Source organism: Manacus candei, unplaced genomic scaffold, assembly GCF_025592945.1.
Source record: "Manacus candei isolate 608988 ecotype Guabito, Panama unplaced genomic scaffold, ASM2559294v1 h1tg000064l, whole genome shotgun sequence".
Classification (NCBI taxonomy): domain Eukaryota; kingdom Metazoa; phylum Chordata; class Aves; order Passeriformes; family Pipridae; genus Manacus; species Manacus candei.
Genome location: NW_026138112.1, coordinates 617,206 through 635,696, shown reverse-complemented (window position 1 = coordinate 635,696; position 18,491 = coordinate 617,206). Strand labels below are relative to the sequence as shown.

The following is an 18,491-nucleotide window of genomic DNA, read 5'->3' as shown; positions in this document are numbered from 1 at the left end:
TTCACCCTTGTTTCACCTTGCAAAGCAGTGAGGGGTCACCTGGCTCCTGCTGGTCAAAGATGAGCGAGGTCCCTTTGCAAAGGGATGTTCTCCTCTGCAGAGCAGAATCCAAGGACAGAGGTTGGGTTGCTGGCAGCCAGACCTGATCAGATGTCTCGAGTGCTTGGGACTCCTGCAGGGCTCCTCTCCTCACAGCAGAGTCTCCCAAATGTCCAGGGACAGGCTCTCATGAGACTTTGATCCATGCCAGGGATGGATTCCAGATGGATACTCCCCCAGCCTTGGCCCACAGGCATGTTTCACACAGCATTGATGGGGTGTTAACGATGCTACAATTTCAGCCAAGCTCCTCGGACAGGCTGGGTCGGGAATGAGGAGAGCAGCTCGTTAATAAAAACCTGCTGGGCCCCAGCACTGTTACCTGCAGCACAGCCAGAGGAGCCCTCGGTGCACCTGGGAGGAGGAGGTGAAGGTGCTGGCCCTGCCTGTCACCAACCTGCCATTTCTGGCAGGGAAGTTCTGGGCAGTGTGCAAGTGCTGACTCCATCCCGTGGGTTCCAGAGGAGATTTGTCACCAGGAGCTGTGTCCTGAGGTGAGAGGACATGGGAAAAGCAGAACAGGGCTGGGCTTGGGCTGCTTCAGTGGCATCACCACACACCTGCTCTGCTCATTTTTGGCTCAGACATCCCACTTTCCCACTTCCTTTTTGCTGGAGTGAATGGTGCTGACCTGTTTAGTCTTTTTTGTTATGGGCATTCCATGTCTTCAATCATATTTTGTCATCCTTCTCTGTACCTTTGCAGTTCTGTTCCACCCTGCCTGTGCCTGGATGGATCCAGGGAAGCTGGGTGTGTGCAGTGGCTTGATTGTGATTCCTGTTTTACTCTTTTTCTCTCTCTTTATGTCCTCACAGTTAATTTTTCAAAGGCATTGTGCTATTTTTATTCATGGAAATACCTAAAGCAACTATGAGATCTTTTGAATGTTACATCCTAACTTATCTCAGGATAAATTTATCTTAGGATACCTTAGGATATCTCAGTTTAGAGGCAGTTCCACATCTATGTGTTTGGCATCATTTTCTTTAAGTTTTTTGTGCATCACTATGAATTCCTTCTGACATTTTATTGGCCAGTTCTGCAACATTCTGGGATCTCTGTAAGTCTTTGCTGGAAGTTTTAGCTTTCATTGTCCTGGATAATATTTTATCACCTTGACCAAAGTTTGCAAACTAATGCTCTGCATTCTGCTGAGAGTCTTTCCCTTACGATGAACCAGAGCTCCAGACAATGTGTCAGTGCCATTAATTGTTACACAGACAAGGGGAGCAGCAAAGCCAAAGATTTGCCTAAAATCACACATCAGTTTGGGCAGCTTTAGAATTAGAGTTTAGCTCTTTCCACCCAATCCCTTTAACGTGCCTTCCTTACTTGCTTATTAAATCTGGAGCTGTTGTTCTGTATAACTGCACCCTTAATAACTGCAAACCCATTGCTGAGGAGGCTGAAGGGCTGGAGAGTGGCTGCCCAGCAAATTGGAACAGCAGCTCCATTCCAGAAGTGCTTGGCCCGGGGCACTCCGAGGTTATGCATTAACACAGTGCCAGTGCCCCTCACCCCCCGGGCACCCCGGGCTGCCAGTGTCACAGGAGCAGGGAACTGGGCTGGAGAGGCTGCACAGGGGAGTCGTGCACCTGTGACAGGGGTCACCCCACATCCCCCTCACCCCTGATCAAGAATCTGCAGCAAAGGGTTTGTGCTCTCTGTGGACTCAGCCATCCAAACTGCCTTAAGAACTGAACAAAGCACAGATATTCTGGGAAAATGAGTGCCTATGTTCTCTTGGCTTCTGGCTGAATTTGTTCAGGGAGGGGAGGTGCTGTGCTTGTGGAAAGGGTGTTGGATGAGCACTCGAGTGGGATATTTCTTTCCATAAAAGCAACGTTTCACCAGCAGAAAGGCCCAACTTAAAAAACCAAGTAGCAACACGAAGTGCAAAGGGCACACAAGTGCTGGGGGGATCTGCAGCTCCACTGCTGATGGGTGTCCTCTGCCCCTGCTGCAGCAGAGAACAGGGCCCTTGGTGGCCAGCCCCACGCTGAAGTACGAGTTGTTTTCCACTTGGGCTCCCTGTTTTTATGGCTAAAGTCACCCTGAGGCCGGGCTGAGCGCTGCTGTTGCGTGTCCCCGCGCAGGTCCCTCTCCCTTCCCTCTCTCCCGGGTGCAGCAGGTGTGTCCCTGCACCGGACACACGCTCCAGCCGCTGAAGGGGGAAACAAAAACCAGCGCAATTACCGGGAACTCCCAAACGCTGCCGAACCCGGCGGCTCGGGGACCTGCTCCAGCCCCCTCTTTTAGCACTTCCACGGGCCATTACCCTGCCGGGATTAACAATCCCTGCCCTGCCATCCGCACCTTCCCCCTCACCTGCCTCCCCGGCGTGTCCTGTCCCCAGGCACCAATGAAATGACCCCCGCCGCTGATTACAAGAGGGGTGGAGGCTTTGACCGCTGAACCCACACCTGCTCGCGTGGTTGACCTTTAATGGTCCAGCCCTGGAGCTTGTGAGCGCTTTAATTTGGGTTTTTTAAAAGCCCGGTCTAGGAAGAAGCTGGAGTTTCATTTGCCATCAAAACGTGACCCCTGCTGGAAGACCGGGGATGTGGCTTCTGGTTATCCATGAGGACAGTCCCGCAGAGGTGGCATAGATATGATTAATGTGACATGTCACAGCTGCCACTGACCGCGGGAAATCACGTCTAACTGAAAAAAAGGTTGGCTTAAAAAGAATTCTTACAGTATTCACCCAGCTGAAAGGGCAAAAACTCTTGCTTTGGGATTTTTTCATCAGTGGGATTGGGTTTTACAGAATTACAGGAACCTGTGAGGTTTTCCTGCAGGGCTGTGTGATCCTTTTTTAATGGGGATTCTGTTGGCAGTAAGTTCTCAAAACACTCCCAGTAGCAGCAATGCATTTGAGGACGTAGTTTGTTCCCAGACTTAGACCAGCCTGACATTTTCCCAATGGCAAAATATTTAAATAAAAACAAAGAGAGCGTCAGGCTGGTAGGAGTTTTTTTAAACATACATCCAATTTACTGTGTAAGGAAAATAAATTCGGTTTGTGAAGGCCCCAGGCCTGCCCTGGCTGCCATGTGGGCTGTGTCAGCTCTCTGCTGGCCTCTCTGTGTCCCCTAAAAGGACCCAGCTGGATGAGCATCCCTGCCTGGGAAGGAGCTGATGGTGCTCTGTAGATGGCAAAGATCCTGCAGGAGCAGGTCTGTCTGGAGTGGAATGTCTGTCCCACAGCAAAAGGGGTGTGTGAGGCAGGAAAGACCCTCAGTTCCTGGGCTGGGAAGGCAGAGGAGGTGGCTGGGTACCAGAGGGTGGGTTCAGAACTGAAAGGAGAGCCTGGCTTTGGGGCCCAGGCTCTGTGGAGCAAACAGGGAATTCTGGCAGGTGTTGCAGGACCATGAAAGACATTCTTGTAGGAAGAGTTCCCAGCAGTTCCATGTCCCTGCTGCAAAGGGGCCCTCGGGGGAGCTTTTTAAAATCTTAATTCTGAAAGGTTTCACTAAGCAAAAAAAAAGCTCATGTTTATCAGATAAACCAGCATGTATTCTATGGTTTTAGCTTCTGTGAGCTCTCTTGGGTATGCTCATCCCTGGTTACACTGTCTGGAAGCAGAGGCAGAGCTGCCACACATGGAGTGGTCTCAGCCTGGAGCAGGGCTCAGGTCAGGTCTCACCCACAGGCAGCTCAGGGCAGCCTGAATTCGGAGCTGGCCTCACACCCAGACTGGTGTCACCTGCTCCCAGGCCTTTGAAGGGTATTTCAGGTTTCAGCAGAACAGCCCTGAGGTTTCCATGTCCCCTGGGAAGCCCCCTGGGACTCCTGCCTTGATACCTGGTCAGGGAACAGCCAGTGGAGCACAAACCAGGGGCTGCCACAGAAACCTTGGGCTGAGGGTTGAGGGTCAGTGTCAAAATAGGGAAGTGGAAACAGCACAATTTTATAAATCCTGCTTTGTTGTTAGAGACCAAAGACTTCCTGTTTCGGGATCTCAGGGCTGTTTCCATTTCCACTGCAAATGGGGAGAGACTGGCCATAAACCTCATGTTTACTTCATGATTTCTGCTGCTTTCTACATGTGCTGAAACGGTTTTCAGGTGGCCACAACATTTTGTCAAAAATAGAAATGGCAGCTGAGAGAGGAAAAGCGGTTTAATGTCAGCCTGATCTTTAAAAACATTTTCTTTATTGGTATTGAAGGGCCCATCACCACAGTACTGTGCCCAGTGTCATAAATATTCCATTATTCTTATGAATCAACTGAGATTTCAGTGTTTTCAGTTCTTCCTTACAGTCCTCATGGAACATTTAGTCTGTAGTTTTGTCTTTAAAGCCAATAAATTAGCCACAAAGTAATCTCCATTTAACCAGTGCAGCGATTCCAGGTACCCACAGCACTCAGAGGGGAAGACCAAAGTGCAACTGTTCTGTGGGAACTTACACAAGGGAATTGTACAGGGTCATTTAGTACCAGAATTTACCAAAAGGAAAGTGGACTAAAACATACAAAGTTAAAAGTTAAAAAAAAAAAAAAAAAAAAGGAAAAATCTTAGGGAGTATTGTGTAACTGTCTGAATTCAGAAATAAGATGCACCAGAATTCAAGTGGACTGGAATTAACAGCTACAGAGGAAATCCCAAACCCACGGAACAGAGTGGCAATTCCTGCACCCAGTCACTGGATGCACCTGTGGGCTCCAGCTCCTCATGGAAAAGGAGTTCTTTTAGGATACTCTGCAAGGGAGGGAGCTGGGAAGAGCAGCTGGAAAGGAATTTGGGTCTGCAGAAACTCCCTCAGCCAGCACTGGTGTAAGAGAAGGCTCCGTCCTGCATCCCAGGATGGCCACAGCTGGATCCTTCCTTAATCCTGGGATGGCCACAGCTGGATCCCCCCACATCCCTGTATGGTCACAGCTGGATCCCTCCTGCATCCCGGGATGGTCACAGCTGGATCCCTCCTGCATCCCAGGATGGTCACAGCTGGATCCCTCCTTAATCCTGGGATGGTCACAGCTGGATCCCTCCTGCATCCCGGGATGGTCACAGCTGGATCCCTCCTTAATCCCAGGATGGCCACAGCTGGATCCCTCCTGCATCCCAGGATGGCCACAGCTGGATCCCTCCCACATCCCAGGATGGTCACAGCTGGATCCCCCCACATCCCAGGATGGTCACAGCTGGATCCCCCCCACATCCCAGGATGGCCACAGCTGGATCCCCCCCACATCCCAGGATGGCCACAGCTGGATCCCCCCCACATCCCAGGATGGCCACAGCTGGATCCCTCCTGCATCCTGGGACAGCCACAGCTGGGGGGTGGCACCACGATTAAGGATGGAAAGGGAAAAGTTTCAGACTATTTAAAATGTGCTTAGGAAGGTCACAGGTTTTCACTTCTTGAAGTACAGAAAATGAGACCTTATCTGAAGGTTCAGCCCTAAGTTTTTCCCAAAACTATTCCTGTGGGAGCTGAACGTGGAACAGGCCTCTGGTCCCGTTTAGGAGCAGCCCTGGGGGCTCTGGTTGTTCACTGAGTGTTACTTTTGCCTGTCTGTGTTCAGAAATGACCCTGTAAACCCCAAGTGTCCTGGTCTGAAGGGACCTCCAGGGTCCAGCAGTCCAAGCAGGCCCTGCCCACAGCAGGCACAATCATCCCAGAATCCCGGAGCATCCAGAGCTGGAAGGGACCCACAAGGATCACCCAGCCCAGCCCCTGGCCCTGCACAGACACCCCAAGAACTGCTGCTCAGTGATGGCTCCACTGAGTCTTCAGCTCCTCCAGGATGGGATTCCACAGCTTTGCTGGGAACAGGGGGTGGGGCTGATGCTGGGAATGTCCTGGAGCCACCCTGTCCCTGTCCCTGTCCCTGGGCAAGGAGGGGGCCCAGCCAGGCCCCATGTGCCACTGCCACCTCCTGTCAGACTCACCTGCAGCACAGAGAATTCCTCCTGTGTTTGGAATTGCTCATGGAAAGGCTGGATTATCCCAGGCTGCTCCCACCCACCCCCTCGGGCAGGATTTTACTGCTCATCTCAGCACTGACACCGAATTTAAACATTTAACTGAAACATTTCATCCCAGCTCCATTCCTGTCCCACGGATCTGTACCTTGCCAGGGAATGCTGAAACCTCCGAGCTCAGAACCCCCCAAGAAGAAAACTCCACCAGCAGTTTCAGTAATTCAATAATTTATTCATCTAAAAAAGTGTGTAAAAGTATATAGCTCTCATCCACAAGGTATATATGAATGACATTTAAAATGGAGGTCTTTTATTATTATTGTTTCTTTTTATCAAAGTCTTTTTTCTTAGTGTATTGTACCAGCGATATACTGTAGATTTAAAATGAACTTCACATTTTTTTTTTTTGTTTTCTTTCAAATTGTCGGCTATATATAAAAGAAGCTCACTGCAAAATGCTCAGAGAAAAAAAAAAAACAACCCAAAAAAAAAAAACAAAAAAAGAAATTAAAAAAAAAAAAAAAGAACTTCAGAACTCCCCAGAAATGTACAGCTTTTACATTTAAAAAAGGTTCTGAAATATACATACAAGCATGCTGGACATCCCCACCCTCCCCTCCCGTCAGCCCAAACCACTGCCAGAAGAATTCTGAGTTAGGCATGATTTTCCAAAGTTAGAAATAAAAATTTAAAAAAAAAAAAAATATTAAAAAAAAAAAAAAAAGAAAAGAAAAAATAAAATAAGTTTCTTCACTCTGTAGGAAAGCCAGGGCTTGTACATTTCAGATTAATTCAGTAAAAAACTCACAAGTAAAATAATGCATATTTAAGGGAAATATTATACAGAACTTTTCACACTGAAGTACATAAGATTTTTTTTTCTTTAAAATCTATTGCCATTCATTTATTTTGCACAAAAACGTATAAATATGTCACCAGCTTCTCTTAACTTAAAAAATTAAATAAAAGACACCAGATGAAAACTACTCCTTGCTGCCCTTTTTTTTTTTTTATTTCTAATTTTTGCTTAGAACCAGGTTTGTGGGGAAGAAACGCCCCTGGATAAAAACGGCCCATTTAAAAACAATAAACAAAATAATAATCCAAAGTTCAGATGAATCCTGGGAACAAATAACCCCCAAATGGTAAAAGATTACAAATGTCTACTTTACATTTTTTTCCTCCCCAAGTTAAATTTTTTTTTTTTTATACAAGTTTACAATCTTCATCTTTTTATGCTCTTCAAAAGGCCTTGAGAATTTTCTTTTCTGATTAAGAAAAAATAGTACTGCAATATTTTTAAAGTCAATTTTACACTGTACACATTAGATACAAATGGTTTGATATCAGATTTTTTTTTTTAACCTATACATTGCAAAGAGGATACGATACCCACGTGGAGGTGTGTGCAGAGAAGGAAATAATCCATTTACAGGCTCCTCCTCTGCCTCCACCTTCTCATTACACAAGCAATTCTTTTTTTTCTTTTTTTTTTTAATTATTTTATAGAATTTGTTTTAAATGTTACATCATCTCAAGAAAAATACTTTTTAAAACCATAGAATTTTATTTTTTTAATTTTTTTTTTGTTTTTTTTTTTTTTAATTATTATTATTATTATTATTTTTAACCAGAACACACGAAAAGTCTTTTTTTGGAAGAACTTTTTTTTCAAACTCGGTGGTTTTTTGTTGTTTTTTTTTTTTTTTCTCCCTGGACAGGTCAGAAGGTCACTCAGCCTGACCAAAGTGACCCAACCCCTGCCCAGTGCCCCCCCAAACACGAGGAAAAGGGGCTGGAAGTCCCCAACCCCTCAGAGCCTGGGATGAAGGAGCCATAAAAACCCTCCCCACCATCCCACTGCTTTGCCACCACGGTTGGTGTCGCTTTTTCAAGTACTAATTTAACCATACAACTTCTTGTTTGTCTGTTTGTTTGTTTAAAAATTATTTCTTTGAAATAATATTCCTATAGTCAGACAAAAATATACCAGGTTTGCAACTGATTTAGTGTAAACAAAAAAAAACAAATCGTATTTTTGGATATGTACATTGGACGAGTGTGCCCAGAATTCAAGGGCGACCTGGCTTGCAGTAAATAGCTTTCTGGCATCACTGAATTTATTGGAAATATATCTCAATAAGAGCTCCACGATAGATTCATTTACCACTTTCCACTCGCCCTCACAATGGGCTTTAAAGTATTTTTCCTCCCTACCTCTCTCTCACTCTTCTCCCTTAGGTAGTGTTTTCCTTCATTGAACACTGGCCATTCCTTGCTTTAACCAGGCTAAACCCAGGTGAGAATTCCTGAAAATGCAATATATCCTTCCCTTCCCAGCTTGGACATGAATTGTGAAGAGCTTCACTTTTGATTTCTGGGGCAGAAGAGTGAGAGGACTGTAGATAAATAACCCCACAGTGGAACGGAGCTGGATTTTGAAGATATTCTACTGTTCCTGGTCCTTTATAACTTAATCCCTCCCCTCCCCAAACCTAAAAATAAATAAAGTATCTCCAGACCATTCATATCTACATGGACAGGTAACAAATGCATGCATTCATCCCGATCCACTCTGACAGGAACTCCAGGTAGACAGAAAACTCCAATATTTATACGAGACTACAGCTGTGTGGTTTTGTGGTCGTGGTTTTTTTTTTTCCTCCTGCAAAGTCCCAGTTTACGAAGATCAAACAACAAAACACCCCAGCTGGTCACCACGAGGTGGTTTTGCTGGCAGGGCCGAGCCTGCTCTCGGTTGTGCATCAGTTCCTAATGCAAAAAAAAAGATCCTGTAGTCTTCCTTAAAAAAATAAAATAGTAAAAAAAAAATAATCACACACCGACCAGTAGTTACTGGGCCACCAAACTAACACTGGCTTGAGGTTACTCTGTGTTCACTGTTCTTGGATGTTCCCAGATTTTGGACTGAAGCTGCCGGAGGTGCCGATGGGGGTTCAGTTCCGAGCACTGCGGGATCCCCGTGCGCTGTGGGGGGACAGAGGCACAGCACGGGACTGGGCTGAAGAGGAGCGGAACCGTGGGCTCTGCGGGCTGTGGCACGTCTGTCAGGCCGAGGGGGGCCGAAGCCAGAGGAAGAAGAAGTGCTTTGTGTCTCTCAGAGGATGTTCATGATGGCGTTGTAGAGCTGGGTGAGCACCACGAAGTGCACGGGCAGGCAGGAGCTGCGGTCCTGGGTGGCCGGGTTACACGTGAGCCAGGACAGCGCGTTGTACTGCTCCAGCACGAACCTGGGGGCACACAGCACTGCTCAGCCCGGCCACACCGACCCACAGGGGTCTCTGACAGCACTGCCAGGGGGGTGGCAAAGCAGGAACCTCACTGGGAAGCAGGGGAAGCAGAGTTTTCCGTTTTGCAACGTCTGAACTGGAACCAAACTGGAATGCAGGGCCTCCCCAGCTAGAGAGGGTGGACTCAAAGAGGTTCCAATGCCACTGTCCTCAAAGCCCTGAGGCTTGAGCACCTCTAAGGTGTTCCACAGCCTCTCTGGGCAACCTGTGCCAGTTTTTGATCACCCTGTTCCTGGGATCCTGTGTCTGATTAGACTTTCTCCTCTTGTAACTTACATTGCATCTCATCCCCTCCCTATGCACTCACTGCATCCTCAATACCCCAAGACAGCTGTGAGAGCTCAGTCCTCTAAGAGGGTGCAAATTCAGATCTTCTGGAATAATACACCACCAGTTTCCCAAATTAGATTACTCTTCCTGCTCCCTGTTGATACTCTGTTTGCTCCCTGCTGTGTCCTGCACTGTGTGCTCTCACAACACAGACCTGGAGGCAAACAGGCCTCTGGTTATCCTGAACAACCCAACATCCTCTCTGCATTAATTCAGGAGCAATGTCTCCATTACATCCCAATTCCTACAGTAGTGGTATCAGGAGGGTACTTCTATCTCCTATAAATCCATTTGGTTGGGTGAGTAAAAATAATCACTGGCACAGCCCAGATTGGACCCTGAGTGAACAGGACAATCTGTGGGAGGCAAACCAAGGTGTCTCCTTGGTGAGGCTGAGCTGCCTCTGAGTTTCCTTTGGATTGTTGTGCACAGGGGTAGGAAACCCACTGAATTCCCCCTCAAAGCCCTGCCCTGGGGGGGAAGGAGACAGCAGCTGGAGCAGATGCTCCACTGCCCACAGACACATGTAGGGCACAGCACAGTTATAAACTGCTGATAAAACCCACAAATAACTTTGCCAGGTTGGAAAGATCCCTCTGAAACCCCTGAACTCAGTGCCCAAACCTTTAGGGAGGAAGTGCAGAACCTAAAAGGTGTTACCTCAAGACATCTGATGTAGTTTTAGAGTCAAGGGGGTGAGGAACTCGCTGAGAATTTCTGGCAGGTAGGAGCTCGTCTGTCTGCGCTACAGAGATGTGGTGATGCAGTGAGGCCTGTGCAGAGGGAGAAAGCAAAAGTTAATCCTCATCTGGCAGGTTCTGCTCAAGATTCCCAGGGAACAGATCCATTCTGGATCACCTCAGGACAGCAGCAAGTTGGCAGTTCTGGGCTGGACACACCACAACCACGGGTATTTCCAAGTTAATGGTTACTTTTTTAATAAACTTCTCTTTTTGACTGGAATCAAGGATCTTTAAAAAAAGAACACTGAATTCTGTTCTGCATGTTAGTCAGGGAGGAAGAGATGAGGGGAACCCTTGGGCTGTGCCAGTGGTTCTTTTGGAGTTTCAGTAACAAACCACGTTGAGTCTCCAGGCTCTCCCAGCAGCAGGCCATAAAAACATAAAACTTCATCTCTAGCTCCAAAACCAGGGTGGTTTATTTTTCATATTATTTTGACATCTCCCTTGTGTGGGTTTAAAGAAATGCACACTCTTGAGGGATGTGTGTCCGTAAAGGGCAGAGTGTGAGGCCCAAGGCTCAGTATGAGGCCCAAGGCTCAGGGGAAGGCCCAAGGCTCTATATAAGGACCAAGGCTCTGTGTAAGGCCCAAGGCTCAGTGCTCTGCCCATGAGGTGCTGCCTGAGCCCCAGCCTGCCATGGTGACTGTGGGTCATTGCTCACATCAGCCCTGGAATGGCTTTGTTTGCCTGAGGAAAAAATTTAGTTAAGAAACTTCAAAAGATGTTTAAGATTTCTTAATTAAGTTGGGAGTGGATCAAAAAGAGGTATTAACTTTATCATTCTATATGTTGTTTGAATGTGATGCCACTCAGGACACATTTTCCCCCTGCTTTTCACCAGCTCACATTTTATGATTCATTCACAGGGGACTGCCCAGGGCTCAGTGGATCTCCAGCAGCTGAACCAGGTCTGCTGTGGGCACCTCACAAGTTCTGGGGGGAGGTCTCAGGTTCACCCTGACACCACAGTCTCCAATGTGCAAACTCTACCAGCAGGGAAATAGCAATGGACAGCAAGTGCTCTGTGGAGCAGGACAGACCTTCAGGAAGAGGGGACACTGGTTCTGTGCCTGAGGGCAGGAGGACCAGAACCACTGTGGAAGGTTCTCAGCTTTGGCAGTCGACACGAAGTACCCCAGGGCCAGAGGCTGCTGCTTCAGCTCTTCAGGGGCTTCCCTGGACAGGAGACGTTCCCCTTGGCTCTGAAAGAGGAGTGGGAAAGGCAGCTCTGTTGGTTTAGGTCATTACATCCCACTCCAGTAACACTGGTTTTGTTTGCTAATTACTGTCTTATGATTAATGAGCCACCCTTTAGTCATTCAGGAATCTTGCTCTAAGTTGTCTAATCCCTTTTCCCCCCTGCAGTTGGTTCTCCAGGCTGATGCTCCAGCAGCACTGCAGATTCCCAAACAGCAACACCAACCTCCTGAACTGGATGGAGAACATGTGGAATTTGATGCTACAGAGTCACTCAGAGGTACTGGGCTCTGGCTGTGACTCTGAACAGCTCCCTGAGTGCCCGTGGAGAGCAGACCAGTGTGGGACTGGGCTTTAGAAACCCTCACAGGCTTTTCCTCTGCAGATCCCACCAGCAGTCTGCACTGCACATCCTCCTGCCTCCAGCCCTGGAAGGATGTGCCACACTCCAGCGTGGGAGAACAGAGGATCTGCAGCTGGGTAAGGCTGGTTGTGTTGCTTTTCCAGGGAGTTGCAGTGATGGCTTTGGAAAAAACTGCTGCACTTCTGCTCCTGGCTCTGGCCCCTTGCACAGCAGTTACTGTGCTTGGATTACATTTGTATTGCCAGGCAGGGGAAGAGAGAGGAAAATATGTCCTGCTTTTGCACTTATGTCACTTATTCATCTATATATAGACTCCATCTTTGCAGTGTTAGTTACTCATGTTGTTTTATATGGACCAAAGAGTTACTTGGAGAGGAGAGAGTTAAACAACAAGAAATGGGCTGTAAAACTAATTTCTTCAGACTCTGAGTCGCTCCTTGTCAGCAAGTGTGTTTGTGACTCTATTTCTGTGCAGTAAAGCCCAGATGAACCCTTCCATACCAGATGAGCCTTCCATTCCCAAGGCTGTGGGACAGCAGTGCTTGGTGGAAGCTGTCCTGTGTGTGTGTGTACACATATCCTGAGCTGTCATGATCCACAGGGATCTCCTGAGCTATCAGAAGGTGCCTGCCAGCCCACTCCACAGCATATTACTATTTTAAATGTGTTTGGAACACACATTTTGGAAACACTCTTTCTTATTTTACTTTTATTTCATAGAGGAAAAACCCAAAAGATGCCTGCAAAGTGTTTTAGCTTGTAATTTATCCCTGCAGAACTGGGAGAGCAGCTCACTTAATCCATAAATACCTTTTATGTCAATAGGTTAAAAAAAACCTCTAAAATATTCCCCTGCACAGAAAGCAGCTTAATCTCAAACCCTTCACTGCAGGTCCTGGTCAGGAATCCCAGGAAGGCAAGCATTCCATGGAGCCTGGAGCAGGCTCAGCCTGGCCTGGGCACAGCCATCAATTATGGGACACAGGGACAGGCCTGACCTCCCGCCCCACCAGGGGATGATCACACGCTGGGCTTGGTTAAAAACAGAATTACACTGCAATTACCAGCCCTGTGTTAATGGTTAATTTGAATTACTCTGTCCAGGTCTCTCCTGGCCATTAACTCCCAGGGCTGCTCCTGAGCAGCTCCATGGGGAGTGAGTCCTGTAAAGGTGTTTGTGGAAGTGCTACAGAACAGACCCTGCAGAGTGAACTGAGGAGAAGAAGTGCCCTGAGTGAGGGGCTGGGATTTCTGGCTGCAGGCTTTGGTCACAGAACTCAGAACCTTTCATGTGCCCCCATCCCAGCCTGCAGTAACCAGGGCCAGCCCCGTTCCTTACCTCTGGAGGGGGAGCTGCACCATGAGCACAAAGTGCTGTGGTCTGAGCTCACAAAACAGGGTCAGCACTCCTGAGGCTGAGGCAGGAGCCCCTTCTCCCTCACACTGTGCTCAGCTGCCACTGAGGCATTTGGCAGAGGCTGTCAGGAGAACACAGACAGGACACTGTCCTTCCAGGGGGTGACACTGCCACCACTTAGCCAGTGGTGTTCAGGGAGTGGGAGTTCCTGTCTCAGGACACTCCATCCACAGGTGGGAATGCTCTGGCAGAGGCTGAACGAGCAGCACCAGTCAGGGGGAGTATCTGGGTTGGACCTACACCTCCTCTCAGTACCTGCTCTGCACTTCCTCTCCTGCCACATTTACAGTCTCCCCTGAGACTTCAAAGCCACCAGTGATAGTCCAGATCCACATCCAAAGAAATTATTCAGATCAAATAACCCAGAACTTTTAAATGCAGGGGGTTCTCTGTTTCTGGTATAAAAGCTGGGCTGTTTCTGTAATAAAATAATGTATTATTTAGTAAAGAAGTAATATGCTACTGCTTTTAATGTACTACTTTTGGAATAAAACTTCTCCAAAGGAAATTATGAAGCATCAAACCAAATTGTGATGGAAACCATTTTAAGAGAACAGTTCAGTCTTACACAATTAAATGCAGGAGTGAGAGTTCCATTAAACCTGATCTAAGTTATGCAAAAGCTAATTCAAAAAAATACCTTGAATTACCACAAATAATTTGCATTTTAAGTGATCACTGATGTTGGAACTGACTTTATAAAAGCCACTTCAAACAAAAATTACTTACAAACACTATGTGCTCTGGGCTAAATATTCCTAAGAAAACAACATTTGCATAACCATCCAGCACCTGTGGAGTTTCCACGGGCAGGGTTTCATCACTGGGAGAATTATCTCCCTTCTTGCCTCCCAGAAATCCCTGGGAACAGGGCTGTCATTGCTTCCTTTCTCTCAGAGACTTGTCACTTTGTGCCAGGGATGTTCTGTGTGATGGTCCAGAAAGGAATGGATGAGAACAGATTGGATTTGTGCAGGTCATCAGCTATGGCTCTGCCACACAGAAATAAAGCCTCTCTCTCCTCCTCCTCCTCTCTTCCTCTCAGTTACCTTGTACACCAACAATTAACGTGGGAGATGCAAACACTGCAGAGCCCCTTCTCCAGCAGGACTGAACCAGCACCTTCAGTGTTAACCTGATTTTTGCTGGCTCTTGACCTAATTATGTGTAAGAACCTACAGGAAGAAGTGATTTTGTTGGAGGATTTGGGTCTTTCTTCGTGTTTCCTTTTAAGCAGCAGGTGCCCCCTGGTGCTCCAGCCTTACCCTGCTGTGATGGTAGTGAGATCCCACTCCAGTGCCAGATGGTGATCCAGGGGAAGGAACTGGGGAGGAATTTGGTGAAGAGTGAAGATTCCCTGTTATTAAAATTCTAATGTCATTGTCCATGTCATCTGGGAATGGGAGGTCAAACATGTCATCTGAAAAAGAAAAGAAAGGAAAATCATTTCCAACGTGCTGTACTCTCTTTTTTCCGAGACATTTTTGTAATTTATTACCATTCCCTTTAATTTATGATCATTCCCTTTTTTTCTCTTACATACTCTCCAGGTAGATGAAAGCAGAGATAAACACTTCACTGTTTAATCCTCAGAACCTTTGACTGCAACCACAGAGACTTGAAAGGGAAAGTTAGCAGAGGAGTGTTGAGATAATGAATTTGAGCAGTGGCTGTGCAGGGAACAGAAATCCTGCTGCACCAGCTCCAGCAAATCCAGGCTGAACTTTGGAACAGAGAAAGGGGCACCTCTGCAGCTGCTCACAGAAATCTAGCAACAAACCCCTGAGATGCATTAAACAGAGCCCTGAGTGTCACCTGGGCAGGTGCTGCTCCTCAGCCCTTGGGAATGTTCATCCCAACTCTGGGAACAGCCCTGGCAGCTCCCAGGGAACTGCCCCAGAGCCCCTGAGCAGCCAGGCTGCTCCCCCTCACGTGGACTTGGGGATTCTTTCACATGCTGCACCAGGATTCCCCCCAACACAGCTTTTCATCCCTGCTCCCATCCCAGGAATCCCATCCAGCTGCATTATCCAGCTGGCTGGTTTAACCTGGGAAGGCTGAAGGGACTGGGAAGGGCTCTTTGCTGCTCTGAGAAGTGCATTCACTGCTCAGGCACTTACACATGGGTTACAATGCCATGAGTAAGTTATGGGAGGGAAGGATGAGGCACCAGAAACAAGGAATTACAGCCAGCACACTGTGGGCTAGAGGGGGATTTCCTACCCAGATTTCTCAGCAGGTAAGGATAAAGTGTATAATGACATTTAAAGTACGTTATAGGGGGTAGAAAGGGATAGTGGGAGCTGTCTAAATTAACTGGATTAATTAGAATTGCAACCAAATTTATATTAAAATATGAAGCCCTAAACAGAAGTCATGCATATCATAATAAATGACAATTTCTCCTGAAAAAGAGGAATTTACTCCACATAAAATGGAAAAGGATGTGTGTCCAGAACTAATTTCACCTGAAGTCCCAGTACTAAGACAGGCAGGTGGTTGTTTTCCTTCATCTCCTGAGGAGAACCTCTGGATTGCCAGGGCAGTGACTTAACTGAGGTTTATGAACTTGTGTCCTCCAGCCTCAGCAAACAAAGCAGAGCTCATGTCATGCTCTGCTTCACCTCCAAAGCACAAATGAGCTGCCTAATGGCATAGGAAGCAGCTTAATCATTAAGCAGGACAGAGTTAAGAAAATTAAATTTAACACCATTTTGGAAAAGGCCAGTCCTTGTACCTGACTCTAATTAGCATGTGCAGCACTAAAGGGCAGGTTAACCCAGGTTAATGTTTGTCAGCACAGCACTGGGGGGATCCCTCCAAGGGACAGGGATTGAGAGGGGCAACTCCCCTCCATGGGGCCCTCTGACATTCCAGCAGGAACAGATCAGAGCACACCCTCTCCTTAAAGCTGGGGGCCTGCCCTCCTCACTGAATACTCCTACTGTACCTGCTTGTAGGGACTCTTGGACTAAATTTCTTTGCAATCATTTAAAGGATTTGTGACAAAGCAGCAAAATGCTCATTCGATATCAAGTCTTAAGCAGAGTCTTGCTGGCACAAACTGCAGGGTTCAATGTGTGTGTAAAAGCACTCTGGGGGCATCAGGGAGTCTCAGGTTGGGCTACTTTACCTATTTTACAGGGAGATCAAAATTCTACGAGTGCCTCCTTCCTCTCAGCTCTGTGCACTGCTGGGAAACAAGCTGGTCTGACCCAGCCACAACAACCAGAAAAAGCATTGTCTAGTCTGTGCCATGGTTGGGCCACATCCCTTTGGGAATAAATCAGTGTGATTATCTGAAAGCAGACTCAGGGGGAGCACAGTGTTACCCTGTACCTACAAAGCCCCGTGTGGCTCACCCTGAGTCCAGCTGGGTGCTGTGGGCTCCGTGGGGGTGTTTATTCCCACTTGGTGCAGCTCTGCTGAGGTTCTGGAAAGGCCCCTCTCACCCCCCCTGTGCCACTCACCGTTTGTGGGGCTGAACCCATCCTCGTTGGGGTAATTTGCTGGTGCCACCTGGATGGTGGCAGAGGTTGGGAACACCAGGATGTGTGTGCAGGAGGCGTCCTGGGGGGTGTTGAGCTGGGACGACTGCAGGTTCAGCGCCGTGCTCCGGCCAAACACAGAGCCCATGGTGACAGCATCTGCCAGGGCACAGACAGCACAGATCTCAAGGTGCATCCCCTCCCAGATACATGGGCTGGGTTAGTCACATTCCTGTCCATCCCACCTGGTTTGCAAGCTCATACACATATTTAAAGGGCCTGATCTTCAAAAGAATAAATTGTTGTAAGAGCTTAAAACTCCGATCACCAGTTGCACAGAGTGCTCAGCCCCACCATTCCTGTCATTCTGCTGCCCCTTGATCAAATATTTACTTGCTAAATGAGAAGTCAAATTGATTTTTCACACCCTCTATATAATTATGAAATATACCCCACTTTGGCTGATAAGTAAAAAGCCTCACTTGCCCTCTATTTTCTCATGTTACAAACCCTCTCCTTTAAGATTTTCAAAATATTCAACTTGGTAAGGAATTTTCAAGCTCAGTTAATTCTGTTCCATGTACTAATCTCTTCTTTCTAAGTGTGAAAAAGCCCAGAGTGGTTTGTAAGGATATGTTAAGGGGATGGCACCACATCCATTAAAAATTATGTGCTTAGGTAATATAATAAGTAAAGGGAATCTCAATATTTAATTTGATTTCAACTTAACCCCGGGGGCTACTGCTATGAGTGAACTCTCTAAATAACTCCAGCACATGAGAAGGCAAGTGGGTTTACTCTTATTCCCCTTTCCAGAGGCTCCTTCTCTTTCCCACTGCAGACTCCTCCGAGGAGTTGGGAATGTCACCTTCCAGCCCGCAGGAATGGGGCTGCCTGGACCCAGGGAAAAGGTCAGCAGTTCAACAGTCATCTTGTCACTAAGAACCTTATGCAATGTAGATTTTAAGGCACCATTCTCCCCCCAGGAGCCTGCACTCCCAGGGTAGCATCTCTCCATGGTATTTTAGGGAATTCTGCTGGCTCAGCCTATTTTCTGCCCCACGTCGCCACGCCAGTCCAGGCCCTCGCAGCAATCCCAAGATTACTGTGCTGATGTGATGAGATCAAAGCCCAGATTCCCTGGCCTGGCAGCAGCTGGACAAACATACCTGGCATGACCACGAAGGAGCCCTGTGGCTCCATGGCGACCAGGCAGGCGCTGAGGATGGACGGGGAATCCGCCGCCGAGATGCCGCACATGCGGCAAACCTCCTTGAGCTGCTTGCTGATTGTCTGCAGGGAACACTCCCCCAGGAGGATGCTCCAGTCTGCAAGGAGAGAGCAGCATGGTAGGACAGAGGGAATGGGGAGCTGACAGAGCCAGCACTCCCCTGGGAACAGCAGAACACTCAGAACACTTTCATTTCCCCGGCCCCGAACTCCCCCGGAGTGTCTCCCCTGCACACCAGGGCTCTGGCCCTGCACACTGGGTGCTCAAACACTTCCTGCACTGTTTTATTTTGTTCTGTGGCAGTTTCCCTTTGTTCAGTAACTCTTTTTGCAAGATTTTTGTGTTTGTTTAGTGCTGTTTAAGCCGAGGAATCAGAGT

General features: G+C 47.6%; 1 protein-coding gene across 2 annotated transcripts in view; it reads right to left on the bottom strand.

Moving 5' to 3' along the window:
• Positions 1-6,243: 6,243 nt before the first annotated feature.
• MED13L (mediator complex subunit 13L) overlaps positions 6,244-18,491 on the bottom strand; it is a 178,160-nt gene continuing 165,912 nt past the window's right edge. For both annotated transcript variants that reach the window (XM_051805265.1, XM_051805266.1), the window contains 6 exons: positions 18,052-18,210; positions 16,865-17,041; positions 14,660-14,814; positions 11,457-11,618; positions 10,334-10,446; positions 6,244-9,283 (listed from right to left, as the gene is read on the bottom strand). In XM_051805265.1, the coding sequence (XP_051661225.1) occupies positions 9,151-9,283; positions 10,334-10,446; positions 11,457-11,618; positions 14,660-14,814; positions 16,865-17,041; positions 18,052-18,210 (899 nt within the window). In that variant the 3' untranslated portion in view covers positions 6,244-9,150. The remainder of the gene's footprint in view (positions 9,284-10,333; positions 10,447-11,456; positions 11,619-14,659; positions 14,815-16,864; positions 17,042-18,051; positions 18,211-18,491) is intronic.